The sequence below is a fragment of the Leptodactylus fuscus genome, chromosome 6 (assembly GCF_031893055.1).
Source record: "Leptodactylus fuscus isolate aLepFus1 chromosome 6, aLepFus1.hap2, whole genome shotgun sequence".
Taxonomy (NCBI): Eukaryota; Metazoa; Chordata; class Amphibia; order Anura; family Leptodactylidae; genus Leptodactylus; species Leptodactylus fuscus.
Genome location: NC_134270.1, coordinates 160,509,499 through 160,526,182, shown reverse-complemented (window position 1 = coordinate 160,526,182; position 16,684 = coordinate 160,509,499). Strand labels below are relative to the sequence as shown.

Below are 16,684 nucleotides of genomic sequence, written 5' to 3'. Positions count from 1 at the left end.
TTCCTTCTCCAATTCGGATGTGAAAAATAGCCCTACCTGTTTCCATAATTAATCCCCAACTACCAGCACCTCTAGCCTGCCCTGCTCCCTATTACATTCCTTATGGAGCAGACACTCCCCTGGCTGTCAGAGGAAGTATCTTGTTGTACCAGTGCTGCCCCTGAACTGACATCCCCCTGACAGCCATATTTAGCTCATCAATGCCCCACCATGTACCGGTTCCATTGCTTACTGGGTCCCACATTGGTCTCTACTTTCTGGTTCCTCCTGATACTTGATCATTGTCTGCAGTGGAGACCCCCCCCCCCCCCCCCTCAACCTATGATTGGCTAGGCATCATTTCCTGTGTGTAAGGAGGGACCAGAAAATAGAGACCAGCAGGGAACCCAGCATGCCTGGAATGAGACCGGTGTATCAGTGACATGACGTTGGTTATTTATTTCCTTTGCAGCTAGTCTCCAATTGCTTTTTTTGTGAAGCTATAGTTCTGTAGTCAAACATTACATAACATCAGATCCACATCAGAACATCATATCTCCATCCATTGCACCGCACCATGTACATGCTAAGACCAGACTGACAAAACCATTGCACTTGTTTTTCACAGGGCGTAAACTTCGTCTGTACCTCCCCGATTCTAGCAACTCCCTACCATCTCCATCAGCAGAGGATGATTCCGTATTTCCTGAGCCAGAAGACCCCACCCCTCCAGTGGCTGAAGTGAAGGAGCCTCCAGAAGTCTTGGAGGTGACGTCACCCCCTGGAAAGGTGGAGCAGGAGAGGTGGAGGTTCTCAGCCACAGAACTTATCTCAAAACTGCAGCTTAGTCAGCGGAGGAACAACTTCACTGCCAGGCTCGGCAAGTCCCTATCCACCAAGATCACCCTAAGAGAACGAGGTGCCTCTGCTGGACAGGAGGGTGCGTATACAGCTCAGAAGGGGACCTAAACCATCATCCCATGTCACACATGAAAGTGTGTAATTGGACTATATACAGTCCAGTGCAAAAGTTTTATGCAGGTTTAAAAATGGCTGAAAAATTAAGAATATTTTCAAAAACAGAAGGGTTGGGCAACACGGTGGCTCAGTGGTTAGCACTGCAGCCTTGCAGCGGCGGGGGTCATGGGTTCGGATTCTGCCAGGAACAACACCTGCAAGGAGTTTGTATGTTCTCCCTGTGTTTGCGTGGATTTCCTCCCATTCTACAAAGACATACTGAAAGGGAAAAAAATGTACATTGTGATCTCTATATGGGGCTCACAATCTACATTTTTAAAAATCAAAACAAACAAAAAAAACCAGAAGGGTTAACAGTTTATTCTTGTCAATTAAGAAAATAAAGTGAAGGAGCCAAAGAGAAATGTAAATCCCATCAATATTTGGTGTGACCCTTGCCCTGGAGGTGATGATATGGCCCCTAAAGAGTCCTGATCTGAACATCAGGTAGTCTATAGCCAGATTCACATGGGGTTTTTTGGTCAGGGTTTTGATGTGGAGTCCGCGTCAAAATCCATCTCAAAAAACACCTCCCATTGAAATCAAGAAGCGACGTGGCCTTTCTTGAGGCAGATTCCGCGGCGGAATCTGCTGCAGAGTCCACGGCACGACACCTCCCTCCCAACTAGGCCCATTCATTTAGGCCTAATCAGGAGCAGAATTACGTGACTGGATGACGGTGCACTGTACCAGCATCCAGTCACGGCTAGCCATTTTTTGGACCGGATTCCCCCATGTGAACCCGGCTTATCCGGGATGACATGAAGAGACAGAAGGATTGGAACAAGCCTACGGCCCCAGAAAATCTTTGCTTAGCTCTCAAGATGGTGGGAACAACCTGCCTACCCAGTTCCTTCAAATACTGTCTGCAAGTACCGAGAAGAATTGATAGAAGGTAAAAGGTGGTCATAACAAATATTGGGGGAATTTAGATTTCTCTTTTGATCATTCATTGACAATAAACTAATACCACTTCTGTTTTTAAAGTATTCTTATACTAGGTTCACATCCGTGCAGTCCTCTCTGTTCTTCTGATCTGTTGCAAGGGATCCCAGAAACTATGAACACAAACAGATCTCAAGGAATCCCTTTGATAATAACAGGATCTGTCGGGTGTTTGTCCTTACTTTTTACTGAAATCGTCAGGAAAAAGTCAGGCTTATAGGATACAAGATAGATCAGTGCATTATGGGGAATGTAGTGCTCTGAGGGTCCTGGAGATTGTAGAAGCACATGGTGGGGAATGTAGAGTTGTGCGTTTCTCTGATACTATCACAAATTGTTTCTCAATTTATAGGAAAATCTGGAAGAAGGGAAAGGAGATGCAACAGTGCAGGAATGACTGGACTTCTCCAACCAGCCACAGTGGACACAGACACCTTGTGGCTCAGGTATTGTATGCAGTGACTCATGATGAAGGACGGTCACTTTCCAGATTTGCATAGGAACAATCATGAGGGGTCTGAAGCTCTCATATATTTCTTTGAGATCTTATTAATACTTTGTCATTAGTAAGTCGTCCCATGATACATTCACTCTTTTGACTATTGCATCTGACATCTAAGTGCTAGCCATGAGTCAACATTACAGTTGGCCACTGGCATGACATAACTGGTGGTCAGTTGTTGACCAATAATTGGTCGGGACTTCTTGGGAATCTGTCAAAAAAGACCCCAAAATTGGTTGTTGATAGATATCTGGAGTTATAAACCATGGAATTGTCATACAATGTCTTTCTACAAATCTCATATGCTCATAGCAGAGTTGTAAGTTGTAGCGTGAGGATTTGCTCATTACGTTTCCTTGTCCCAGTGCTCACAGAACAGACTCTTTGTTTGCTCCATTTAAAGGAATTTTTCGCACTTGTCCTTCAATTGTCTCCCAGCATTCTCCACTCCCTGCCTCCCCCGGCCACTGAGATGCTGCAGAGGGGCTAGAGGCTGCATCACTGAGTCTTCTTTTACCCTTTCAGGAGCAAGTTGACAGATGTTGGAGAGCCCAGTCCTGTAAGACCACCCAGTCAGGAGGACGAGAGTCACAGCCACATGAAACAGTCACCTTGTAAAGAAAGTCAGCCCCCAAGTCACAGACATGCAGAGAAGTCAGACAGAAGACAGTCGTACTGTGAGAGGAGACAGTCACGCTTCTTGCTGAGCTGTAAGGGTTCAATATTTGTTTGTATGTGGAGGACACATCCATACGTAGTTGTGAATATTACCTGTCACAGCTACAGCCCCAATAATCAGAGTATTCCCAATATTCACCATTCTATAGTTTCTATGTAGAATAAATTTACATAAACAGAAAAATCATAGTACATATACATTACACAAATTATCACATACTGATTCTGAGTTACATCTGCTGGTGCAGTCACTTTGTATATACATTACATTACTTATCCTGTACTGATCCTGAGTTACATCCTGTATTATACTCCAGAGCTGTGCTCACTATTCTGCTGGTGCAGTCACTGTGTTTATACATTACATTACTTATCCTGTACTGATCCTGAGTTACATCCTGTATTATACTCCAGAGCTGTGCTCACTATTCTGCTGGTGCAGTCACTGTGTACATACATTACATTACTTATCCTGTACTGATCCTGAGTTACATCCTGTATTATACTCCAGAGCTGCACTCACTATTCTGCTGGTGCAGTCACTGTGTATATACATTACATTACTTATCCTGTACTGATCCTGAGTTACATCCTGTATTATACTCCAGAGCTGCGCTCACTATTCTGCTGGTGCAGTCACTGTGTACATACATTACATTACTTATCCTGTACTGATCCTGAGTTACATCCTGTATTATACTCCAGAGCTGCACTCACTATTCTGCTGGTGCATTCACTGTGTACATACATTACATTACTTATCCTGTATTATACTCCAGAGCTGCACTCACTATTCTGCTGGTGCAGTCACTGTGTACATACATTACATTACTTATCCTGTACTGATCCTGAGTTACATCCTGTATTATACTCCAGAGCTGCGCTCACTATTCTGCTGGTGCAGTCACTGTGTACATACATTACATTACTTATCCTGTACTGATCCTGAGTTACATCCTGTATTATACTCCAGAGCTGCACTCACTATTCTGCTGGTGCATTCACTGTGTACATACATTACATTACTTATCCTGTATTATACTCCAGAGCTGCACTCACTATTCTGCTGGTGCAGTCACTGTGTACATACATTACATTACTTATCCTGTACTGATCCTGAGTTACATCCTGTATTATACTCCAGAGCTGCGCTCACTATTCTGCTGGTGCAGTCACTGTGTACATACATTACATTACTTATCCTGAGTTATATCCTGTAATATACTCCAGAGCTGTGCTCATTATTCTGCTGGTACAGTCACTGTGTACATACATTACATTACTTATCCTGTACTGATCTTAAGTTCTGTCTTGTATTATACGCCAGAGCTGCACTCACTATTCTGCTGGTAAAGTCACTGTGTATGTACATTTTAGCTAAACTCTTAGAGAGATATCCACAAGTTTGCTGATTGTTTACAATAGCACCCAAATAATAGTGAGCACAGCTCTGGAGTATAACAGGATGTCGCTCTTTTAGCAAGACCTTTATACAAAGGAAACCTTGGGAATTGGGAAGTCTCCTTTTGGTCATCTTTGGAAAAGGCTTCAAGAAGTTTGAACCTTTTGTGTTTTTGCTTTCCACATGGCATGACATTGCTCCATAGCTGTTTATAGCCGCATCTTTACCCCAGCTGATGATACACTCCCTTGTGTGCTCCCCAGTAATATTGCTGGTGCTATCTTGTCTTCAGCAATCCTATACCAGGAGTACAGTGATGTGGCCATAAACCGAGAGCTACAGAGACAGAAGAGAGAGGACACGACCGGAGAGGAAGATGATGTGTCTGCCAGTCCCAAAAGCAACCTGTCCCCCAGCAGCTCCTTCCGCTCCCAGCGATCGTCCCGAGGTTCCACATTCTCTCTCTGGCAGGATATCCCAGATGTGCGGGGAAGTGGCTTGCTCAACACACTAACCCTACAGGAGAGGAAACTTCAAGAGGTAATATCTCCTGTCCATCACAGCTCCTGTATAGTTGAACTACCATGTTTCCCCAAAAATAAGACAGTGTATTATATTAAATTTTGGTCCTAAAGATATGCTATGTATTATTTTCATGGGATGTCTTATTTTATTTTTGTGTGCTGCTGCCACCACTGCGCTACGCTGAGATGTGATTGCTGCGCAAAGACTCTATGAAGAAAAGCATTGCAATGCTGAACACTGTGTTGGTGCTCTTTGTGCACAGGAAAGCCGGCTGCTGCCTCTGCTGTGATACCACACGTTGCATCCACTGATCCTGCTGCTGTGGGATGATCTGGGAGAGTGGACTCCCTGCCGCATACGAAGCTTAGTGTTTGCACAACGGACATCTCCCAGCTCATCCTACAGCAGCAGGAACAGAGGATGCAACGTATCGCAATGGCATCAGCAGCCGGCATACCTGTGTACACGGAACATCACGCCCAGCATTCAGCCGGCAGCAATGTTTTACTTCATACAATCTTTGCGCAGAAAGATTATTATTATTGGGGGATGTCTTACTTTTGGGGGTGCCTTATATTAGGCAATTCAACAAAATCTCTGCTATGTCTTATTTTCGGGGAATGACTTATTTTTTGGGGAAACAGGGTCCACTCTTCTCAAAATTCAGCAACTATATGTCTTATCCTCACTATCTACCCTCACAATACACCACCTCTGTGTTTTGTCCTCTCTATTCCTCCTCACCATTCACTTGCATTTTGGTTTGTCCTGTCTGTCTGTCCTCACCATTCACCAACTCTATGTCTTGTTCTCCTTTTCTCTTACTGCCATTCATCAGGTCTATGTCTTGTTCTCTTTGGCTCTCCTCACCACTTTACAGCTCTATGTCATGCCCTATTATCTTTCCTTTCAATTTACCAGCACTACACTATGTCTTATCCTTACTCTTCACCATCTTGTCCTTACTCTTCACCATTTACTCTTCACTCTATGTCTTCTCCTCCATTTGTTTTTCTGACTTTCATCAGCTCTTTCTTGTCCTGTTATCTTTCTTCACCACTCCACAGCTCTGTGTCTTATCCTCTCTTTCTGCCATTCACCAGTTTTATGTCTTATCCTTACTGTCTCTCCTCACTATTCTCCACCTATATGTCATGTCTTATTATTTTTCCTTACCATTGACCATCTTCATGTCTTGTCTTCCCTTTCTCTCCTCACCATTCATCAGCTTTATGTCTTATGATTTAAATCTCTCCTAACCATTCACAACTTCTTTGTAATGTTCTATCATCTTTTATTCAACTTCTATGTCTTGTTCTCCCTTTCTGTTCCTGTCAGTCAGAGGTTCTATGTCTTGCCCTCCCTGTCTCTCCTCACCAATCACCGATGCTATGTCATATCCTTACTATCTCTCCTCCCCAATCACCGGTGCTCTGTCTTATCCTTACTATCTCTCCTCGCCATTCACTATCTCTATGTCTTGTCCTCCCTATCTCTCTTCACCAATCACGGGCACTCTATGTCTTATCCTTACTATCTCTCCTCGCCATTCACTATCTCTATGTCTTATTCTTACTATCTCTCCTCACCATTCAGCATCTCTATGTCTTGTCCTCCCTGTATCTCCTCACCATTCACTATCTCTATGTCTTGTCCTCCCTGTCTCTCCTCACCAATAACCGGCGCTCTATGTCTTATCCTTACTATCTCTCCTCACCATTCACCATCTCTATGTCTTATTTCCTCACCATTCACCAACTCCTTGTCATATTCTGTTATGTCTTATTGCCATTTACCTATTTATATCTCCTCAGGCTAAATTTGAGTTAGTGACCTCAGAAGCTTCATACGTGAACAGTTTGTCTATAGTTGTGGATCATTTCTTGAACTCTCCAGACCTGAACGAATGTCTCGGAGCTCAGGAGAAGCAGTGGCTTTTCTCTAAACTTCCAGAAGTGAAGGAAATCAGTGAGAGGTGAGGACCACATTTTTTGTTAGTGGTTGGTTGTAGAGCATCACAGAGGATTGTAATTCTCTAGAATCTGTCTAAATACTTATACATTTCAGTGTCATGGGAGGTGACACACCCTCAGGCTGTATCGCAGGTCAGTGATCACAATAGAACAGCCTTAAATTTATTTTTTGTTTGGAAATGATAAACCTAAATAATGGACTGGAATGTGGTCAAGCTGCGCCTACAGTTTACTCCATCTATTGAACGGAGGTCCATAAGGTTCAGTGAAGATATTTCGCATGTCTAAGTAAATATTGGAGATGCATAAAGTTTTCCATTATATTTCTCTTCCCTTTATATGTGAACTATCCTGGTGTAAGAGTTGAGCATTGATCGTTTTCTATCCCACTGCTAACCACAATAGGGCAGAAGCTTAAATCTCAGCTAATGAAGTTTGTGCTATGCAATTGTTTAAAGTACTGTTCTGCACCAAAACAGGTTCCTGGAAGACCTGGAGGAGAGGCTGGAAGAAGACATCTTGAGATTTGACGTTTGTGATATTGTGTTACGTCACTGTCCGGAGTTGCGCAGAGTTTATCTTCCATATGTCACCAACCAGGCCTATCAAGAACAAACCTACCAGCGGCTCTTGTAAGTATTACCTCCAACACATATAGGAAGTGTTACCTCCTCACATCACTACATAAACAACAGGGCGGCTGTGACTATATGTGATTCATCTTCATGTACTAGACAATGCTGCTACAAACATGAAGTGTGAGCTAATATGAATAATATGTCCATGATGGATAATACATAACTTTGCAGGAAACAATAATAAAGACTGACAAAATTTAGGGTGAATCATGGGATTCGCTGAATAAGTGAAAATAGTGAAATATTATAATGTGATATATATATAATAATATAGAATAACTCATCTGAGCAAGCAGCTCAGGGCCCTGTATACAGTATAATACAATATAGTATATATCGTCTATACAGACAGGAGAACACTCGTTTCCGTGTAGTCCTGGCCAAACTGGAAGAGGATCAAGTCTGTCAGCGCCTGCCCCTAACATCCTTCCTCATCCTGCCCTTCCAGAGGATCATGCGTCTGAAGATGCTGGTAGAGGTAGGTGATAGAGTTTATTGGGTATGTTCTAGGCCTTGCATCAGACGAATAGCTATAAGGGGTGCAGAGGTAGCAATCGCTACTGGACTCCAGAGTCTTCAAGGGTCTGTTGCCCCTGTTATCAGTCAGTTCAAGTTTGGGAGAAGATGACTGTAGGACTGATACATTTATTTGTACAATAGGAGATTTCTCTGCATTTTGTCCTGAGTTGTCATATTCATGTATCTCCACAGAACATCTTGAAACACACAGCCCCTGGGTCCCAAAATGAAGAGACAGCGAGCCAAGCTTTCACTGAGCTTAAGAAGGTAACAGCTATACAATGAGGGTGGAGATTGTTAAAGGGGAATTACAGGTTGAAGGGTTTTTCCAGGATTATGATACAAGGTGACCAATCCTCAAAAGATCATCAATATCACATCGGTGCTATACAATGAGCAGTGCTGTAGTGAAGAAGCTGCAGTGCTCATACATACCCTGCAGCTTCTTCTCTACTGCTGACTGTTCACTGTATAGCAGCTGGGCTTGACATTGCAGCTTAGCTCCATTCACATGAATGGGACTGAGCTACAAACAGGCTATGTAACCGATGAACGTGATATCACTGACTTGTGAAGCGGAAGTTTCACTCACCCACCACTGCAGACAATTTCAACTGTTGATCGGTGGGCATGCGGAACCCCACTGATCTGGCGATAATAACCTACCAGATAAATTGTCTATCTGTCCCTAGAAGCACAGTCAAATATTCCATCACACATAATCACTCTAACAATCCCTGACCCCAGGAGCACACACTCTAAACTTCCCATTACTTAAAGACATTCAGTAGGATTTCATATGAAGCCAGTGATACAAATGGGGGAAGGTCATACAAACACAGTAAAAACATAGCAGTCAGATGTCTCATCATTGCTGGCATCTGTCTCTGTGTACACAGCATGTATATTGTAGACTTGATGGTTACTCTGGAGGTGGCAGACAGCTGAGATGTGACACCCGAGTGTGATTGTATGGGGGGATAGTATACAACATGTCAGGTCTGCTGAACATGTGGTGCCCTCTTGTGATTGTAACTTCTGTGCCGCACATGGGAGTCATTTACTTTAGTATTGCTTTGTATTATAAAGCAGTCCCATAACAGGAAGTCCTGGAAAAGCAAGTTTAGAAGATGTAAGTTTCATTCACTGCTTTATTAAAATGTATATACAGGGGGTAATTTCCCTTTAAAGGGATCCTATCATTTAAATATACTATAGAGAAGGTAAAATCCAGCTTCAACTGAGTTCCAACGAATTCAGACGTACATGAATAAAATTTAAGTTTTATTTTGCAAAAAATAAAAAAGTCACATCGTGACTTTAGGAGTCAACATTACAGATAAAGGGTCCATTCACACGGAGTAACGTGCCGCGTGATGTGGCACGTATACGGCGTGAGACTTTGTGCACTGTAAAGCTCCCATTGATTTCAATGGGAGCCTGGATCGTATACGCGGCATTATTTTGCGGCCGTGTAAATCACGGCTACAAAATAACGCCGCGTATACGATCCAGGCTCCCATTGAAATCAATGGGAGCTTTTACAGCGCGCAAAGTCTCATACGCCGTATACGTGCCACATCATGCGGCACGTTACTCCGTGTGAATGGACCCAAACAGCTACGCGTTTCAGGATGAATTCCCTTACTGCACTGGACATGACTGTATCTTCAGACTGTTGTATACTTAATGTCGGTCTTCTCTTGTGCAGCTGGTAAAAGAGTGTAATTCCAGTGTCCAGTCCATGAAGAGAACTGAGGAGCTCATTCATCTCAATAAGAAGATTCACTTTGAAAGTAAGGTGAGGAGACGTGTGCGCTGTGGTCAGAACATGGCTGCGATCCACTCCGTAGTGACATTCATCATGTGATGTGTGACATGTGGGCCAAAACCTCCTATACTAATAATACTGAGGAATTGCTGTAAGTCACCTAATTTCTTTGTCTATTTGTAGATTTTCCCATTGATCTCGCAATCTCGCTGGTTGGTGAAGCACGGGGAACTGACAGAACTGGACATGCAGATTCCCAACGCAGCTGGATCACGCTTTAAGCTTTGTCCGAAACCCGTCTATCTGCATCTGTTTAATGACTGTCTCCTGCTCTCCAGGAAGAAAGAGTGAGTGAAACACCAACTACATCTATACCGGCACCATTAAAATAAATAAGTGTCCCCCAACATCCTGATGCCCTACTAATCTAAATCTGGTCTTCCTTTAACCTATGACAGTCAGATGTTAATAAAAATAAATCTTAGTATTAGAAGTCTAGTATTAGGCCTAATTCATTCAGTCGTATAAAACAATGCCAGTGATTGAGTATTTACATGTCTGTTCTTGTGATGGACAAGAAAACAGTGAGTTAAAAAAAAATGGACGTTCTATCGCTATCCGTTTTCACGGCCATTTGGCCCCCATCGATGTCAATGGGTCTGTTTTTAATTACATTTGTTAAAAACAAAACAAAAAAAGGCCAATAAAATCCAACAGTTTTTTTTATTAGTCCTCTAAAACGGATGCAAAATGGATGACACGTGGGCGTTAAAATCAGACTGACTTGTTGTTTATCATGGCTGAGATATGGACAATATAATGCGTTATTTAATGTCCACCGCTCTCATCCATCACAGGATGAGAGCGGCGGACATTGAATGACAGATGCAGATGTAGCCCCTGCATTGTTATTCCATTCTTATAGTCATTGGGAATGGATGTAGATGGAGGGGGCTACAATACTGCGCCTGTGTCCGTTACGGCGGGTTCACACCTGCGCCCGGTCTCTCCTTTTGAATCTCCGTCTTCTGCCGAGAGAAACTAGATAGGAGACGGAAACCCAGCGGTCAGTTTTCAAACCCATTCACTTGAATGGGAATGGAAAGTGACCACCCATGAGCATCTTTTGCCTCTCAGCGGCAAAACCGTTTTTTTAACGGGACACAAAGTCAAACATGCAGGACTTTGTGTCCAGTTAAAAAAAACAGTTTCGCCACAGACAGGCACAAAACGCTCACGGGCGGTCACTTTGCATTCCCATTCAATTGAGTGGGTTTGAAAATTGACCGCCGGTTTCCATCTCCTGTCTAGTTTCTCTCGGCAAAAGACGGAAATCTGAAAGCGCAGACCAGGCGCAGCCAGGTGTGAACCCGCCCTTACTCTGCTACCTATGATGGATGCGAGTAACGGACATTAATAATGGCTGTGTGAATACAGTCTTATTGTTCGGTTATAATTCGCCTATTAGAGTCAGAATGTAAAATTCACTTTGTGTCTAATAATAGAATCTGGCTCCTTTCCTGATCCTGCCCCATGCTTTATACTGCAGCTCTCCTTGCTCATATTGACTGCTACATAGGATCACAGACTTTGTACTAGAAAGTTGACTACATTACAGCAAGGATGGGAGATTATAAGCTATAAGTAACTAAAGCACCAGTGAAAAGAAAACTGTCAGAAAATGTATGGGCATAGACTCAGACTTATTTCATGGCCGTGTGCCAGCTATTGTATAAGCAGCCCCATAGAAGCTAATGGATCTGGATCTATTCATTTGGCCTTTGCTTTAATGTTCTGTGTGGAACATTCTGAGAAAAAAAATATAACATTCTATTTCTCGGCCTGATCTCTGGATTTCTCTATACAGGGTGGGCCATAAGTATGGATACACCCAGGGCTTCTTTAAAATAAAGCTAGACCCACATATTTACTGTGTCCTATATAGGTCAGGACTCCCCGGTGACCACAGAGTGTACTATACTACCACGACACTGGATCCGCTGAGACGTCTCACTCACTACAATGGTGGAATAACAACCACCTTTACCGTTCAGTCTCGGGGAAAGTAATACGCTCCACATATTGCCATAGTCATAGGTGTAAAATTCCCGGCCGGGGGGGAGGGGGAGAGAATTTTCAGCTTACTCTTTTGCTTAGGTTCAGAAATAGGTAAGGAGCCATAAATAGCAGAAGCTGTAAGAAGTGACGTCGGTGCTCGGCCTCCATGTCCTCTGCAGGCCTGGTTGCTAAGCAACAGCTAAAAATACCCCAAAAATGATAATATAATTAATTTACAGACTTTCTAAGGAAAATCCAGCCTGGGGCAAAGTTATGTTGGGAGAACTGGGACATTTCATGTAAAGATGCCGGTCTTGGGGTTCATGGGTATATTTGTGATGCTCCCCTATTTCCTAGCTTCCGTCACATTGTCTCTTGTCTTTCGGGTCATCTTCTCTGTGCTCCGCAGGTTGGGCCGTTTTGCTGTCTTTGCACACGCACAGGTGTGTGACCTGAAGGTGACAGATCTGAGCTGGAAGCTGCAGGAGGTTCCCGGAGAAGTTTTCCACGTCCACCTGTGCCAAGAGCAGAAACCAAAGCACCAAATCCTACTGCGAGCGCAGAGCGAGTGAGTGAGGGGCAGCAAACACGGCGTACATGATGGACGAGCATTATGGGGTGCAGGCATGATATTATTATAATGTGCAGAAATAGCATGCACAATGCTGCAGAAATCTGCAACATGGCTTTTGGTTTCTGCTGTGGGCTCTTAGTTTGTTTTTGTTTTTTAACACATGAGCATATCCTTACGGTTCCCTACATATTAACTAAAGACACTACTGACTTCACTGTCTTCCCCCACAGAAGCCAGAAGCAGCGCTGGATCTCAGCCATGTGTCCTTCAAACCCGCTCAGTGACCTTGAGAATCTGACAGAAGGTGAAGGTGAGGACAATGGGGAATTATTGCTTTGGAGAGCATGGGTTTATCAGATGGGGCCGGAATAGCATACTCTATCCAGGGAAACCGGATCCTGAAAAAATTATTGTGTCCGTTTGATAAAAAGGAAGGGAGTTTCTCATCAACTGTGTACTAGAGATGAGCGAATACTATTTAAAACTCTAGTTTCAAATACCTCACTCCCATAGGAATGAATGGGAGCGGGCAAACTGCAAGGGGTTAAGCGCCGAGTGCCAGCCGGCGCGCGGCTGCTCCCATTCATTCCTATGGAGCGAGGTATTCGAAACTGCAGCTTCGAATACTATTCGCTCATCTCTATCATGTACCAAAGGTGTCTGCATTTGACTTCAGAAAAGTCAAGGGTAGACTATTTGTAAGCAGAGGCTACAGTTTGTTTGGTAGACAAAAAGAACGTGTGCGATTGTGGTGGGAACCACTGGAATAAAACCTTAAATAATACCGCCAAACCTTGACAAACATTACCTTGATGCAATGACAAAATTATGTTTCCCAAAAGTGGCCCAAAACCTCCTACCAGATACACAGGGCTTTCTGGTGATGGAGCAAATAGTAGGCAGCAGTCTGGTTCAGGGATCAAGACAGGGGTGTAGCTATAGGGGATACAAAGGTTTCAGTCACTACCAGGCCCTGGACCCTGAAGGGGCGCCAAAGGTCCCTTTCTCATCCAATATATCAGCTATTCTAAATGGCACAAGACGCTGCATTGGGTCCCCAGAGCTTCAAGTTACAACTCCAGACCAAGGCACTATAGGTGGTCAAAGGCTCTGCTTTTTAGAATGGATGCTACCTGAACCCAAATCCTCCCCAGAGACCTCCTCTGGATCTCCACTGCAGTGTCAATTCCTTGAGCTCTTGTCTCCAGTTATAGAGTACTCTCTCCACAAGAGGCAATACAAAATATACGCTGTGGCTCCACTGTGGTACACATAGTACACAACCAGAGACATCACAAGCCAACATGCCCGGTTGCACACAGTGCAAACACCATAACAACATTTAAAGGCACAGTACCTGTCAATAAAGATATGTTAGCTTAAGCTTGGTATAACACAACATGACTAATAAGTTAACTCCACTGGTACATAAACAGCCTAATGCCTAGTAATGGGGTCACTTCAAATGCACTGTTGTGTATAGGGTAGGATCTGTTACAGACCATGCTTAAGCACCCCCTTACAAGTATCTGGTGTACTTGACAAGTTTGATACCAAGGAGCCTTCAATCCAGAAGATTCAATGATGACCACCTCACATTCTACACTCAGATAGCTAAACAACTACAGTTCTGCATCTTCTGCTGCCCGATAACATATAAGACATTATCTTAACGCTATGTACACACTAGTGTTTAGCTATTCGTCATGCAGGTCCACATGGGAAACTGAACGATGGAGAGCCCATAAAGATTTCCAATGTAGATGTGAACCTAGCCTGAGTCAACTCAACTTTTTCTCCCTCTAGATGCCCCACAAGTGCAGTGCATAAAGGGTTACACGGCGCAGGAGCATGACGAACTTACCCTGGAGAAAGCCGACATTCTCCGCCTCACCTCAAAGACCAGTGATGGTAAGAGAGACAGAGCAGTGTACGCATTGCAGATTTACTACATTAAAATATAACATTTATTGCAACAGATCGACTGGAATAAGGCATCTCCGGTACACATAGGTGGAGTATTACATTAGTTATTTTCTTGTATATAGGAGCAGTATTATAGTATAATAGTTATATTCTTGTACATAGGAGCAGTATTATAGTAGTTATATTCTTGTACATAGGAGCAGTATTATAGTAGTTATATTCTTGTACATAAGGGCAGTATTATAGTAGTTATATTCTTGTATATAGGAGCAGTATTATAGTAGTTATATTCTTGTACATAGGGGGCAGTATTATAGTAGTTATATTCTTGTACATAGGAGCAGTATTATAGTAGTTATATTCTTGTACATAAGAGTAGTATTATAGTAGTTATATTCTTGTACATAGAAGGTAGTATTATAGTAGTTATATTCTTGTACATAGGAGCAGTATTATAGTAGTTATATTCTTGTACATAGGAGCAGTATTATAGTAGTTATATTCTTGTATATAGGAGTAGTATTATAGTAGTTATAGTCTTGTACATAGGAGCAGTATTATAGTAGTTATACTCTTGTACATAGGAGCAGTATTATAGTAGTTATATTCTTGTACATAAGGGCAGTATTATAGTAGTTATACATATATATAGTATTCTATTCTATGTTATAGTAGCATTCTATTTGGTTGCAAATTTTACCTGTTCAAAACTACATGTAATTTGTAAAATTTGCATCAGTTTTACCATGTGCTCCTTGTCCCTCCTATGATTTTTTTTTTCCATAGGGGGGACAAGGAGCACAGGAGACAATTACATCTATAATAAAGGAAATATTAAATCTGTGCAGCTTTCTTAGCATGGCAGTAGTGACATTTTTTCAATAACATCTCAGTGGATATTAAGAAGCTGCAGAGGCTGACATTTACATGGCTGTGTCTCCTTGCCTGGGGCAATCACATAATGTGTGTCATATTATTTGCAGGGTGGATGGAAGGTATCCGGCTCTCAGATGGAGAGAGGGGTTGGGTGCCAGCAACACATGTGGAGGAGATCACCAGCAAAAACGCTCGGCTGCGCAATCTGCGGGAGAACAAGAGAATCAAGCACGCCACCAGCAAACTAGAGATGAAACCCCCATAGCCCAAGACCACTCAGTGGCTTTTGCCTGCAGGGTCGTGGTCCACGCATAGAACATTTCAATGTCCTGTACATTTCAGCGGTCTTCCTGTAGTTGGACTTTCCCCCTGTGTGCTCATAGGGCCCCCATTGTGCGTGGAGCCCATATACCTCTGTGGGGATATAGAAGTGGCTTTGGAGCCTGTCACACAGGACTGCTGCAAATAACTTCCCCTGATCCAAGGAAGGAAAAAGTAACCTGGTCCTCCAAAAAGCCACCAAGTTATAATACCTGAGGACTACCTTCCCAGTAACTTCTCTAGAAGTGTCCGTCTGTTCGGGATCACCAGACGGATAGACCTGCAGCACGATAGTGACACAAGTGCCAAGAAATTGCCAGTTTTACAACCAGAAATATTCCTGCCAATTGTGTTCATGTTGGGTGGGTTGAACCCCCCGAGAGACACCATACTAGTGTAATATACTTAGCAAGAGGTCACATGAGTCTCCTTTCTACATCACAAGACATGAAACCACCACAGAGGACTCTGTAAATAGCTCTACATCGCCGTGTAATTAAATTTCCTTCAGATCAGTGTCTCTGTCTTATTTCTCAAACCTTAGAAGACATGATGCAAAAAGAAGAGCAAACGCTGTGAAATAAATAGGAATGCTTGAGGTGGGGTTTTCATCGCTATTTCACAGGGCATTAGTGGCGCCCATACAGTGTAATGCCTCCTCACTGGCCCACACATAGTGTAATGTTCCCTTAGTGGCCCCCATACATTATAATGTGGCCCCCACACGGTGAGTATCCCCATGTATGAGGGGTTTTTCATTTCTCTGGATGTTCCCTGGCCACCAATTATTATTTTCCAGGGTCTGAAGTGATCCCAGAATAAAATAATAGCACCTCTGCTTTGTACCGAACAAGTAAACCTTGCGAAGATTCATGTAATGAATATCATCAATTACTACAGGAAGCCCTGAAACTTTCACTAGGTTTCCAGCTACCAAGTGATGGCATTGGACACTCCATGCTCACGTTCAAAGGATTGCC

General features: G+C 43.1%; 1 protein-coding gene across 1 annotated transcript in view; it reads left to right on the top strand.

Annotated features, from left to right (window-relative positions):
• The window catches only part of ARHGEF19 (Rho guanine nucleotide exchange factor 19), a 37,992-nt gene extending 21,773 nt beyond the window's left edge, over positions 1 to 16,219 (top strand). Inside the window, exons 3-16 of the mRNA XM_075277835.1 lie at positions 608 to 919; positions 2,294 to 2,387; positions 2,969 to 3,153; positions 4,816 to 5,063; positions 6,863 to 7,023; positions 7,501 to 7,653; positions 8,008 to 8,137; positions 8,371 to 8,445; positions 9,890 to 9,979; positions 10,133 to 10,296; positions 12,417 to 12,575; positions 12,812 to 12,891; positions 14,388 to 14,492; positions 15,491 to 16,219. Of these exons, the coding sequence (XP_075133936.1) occupies positions 608 to 919; positions 2,294 to 2,387; positions 2,969 to 3,153; positions 4,816 to 5,063; positions 6,863 to 7,023; positions 7,501 to 7,653; positions 8,008 to 8,137; positions 8,371 to 8,445; positions 9,890 to 9,979; positions 10,133 to 10,296; positions 12,417 to 12,575; positions 12,812 to 12,891; positions 14,388 to 14,492; positions 15,491 to 15,648 (2,114 nt within the window). The 3' untranslated portion in view covers positions 15,649 to 16,219. The remainder of the gene's footprint in view (positions 1 to 607; positions 920 to 2,293; positions 2,388 to 2,968; positions 3,154 to 4,815; positions 5,064 to 6,862; positions 7,024 to 7,500; positions 7,654 to 8,007; positions 8,138 to 8,370; positions 8,446 to 9,889; positions 9,980 to 10,132; positions 10,297 to 12,416; positions 12,576 to 12,811; positions 12,892 to 14,387; positions 14,493 to 15,490) is intronic.
• Positions 16,220 to 16,684: the final 465 nt, after the last annotated feature.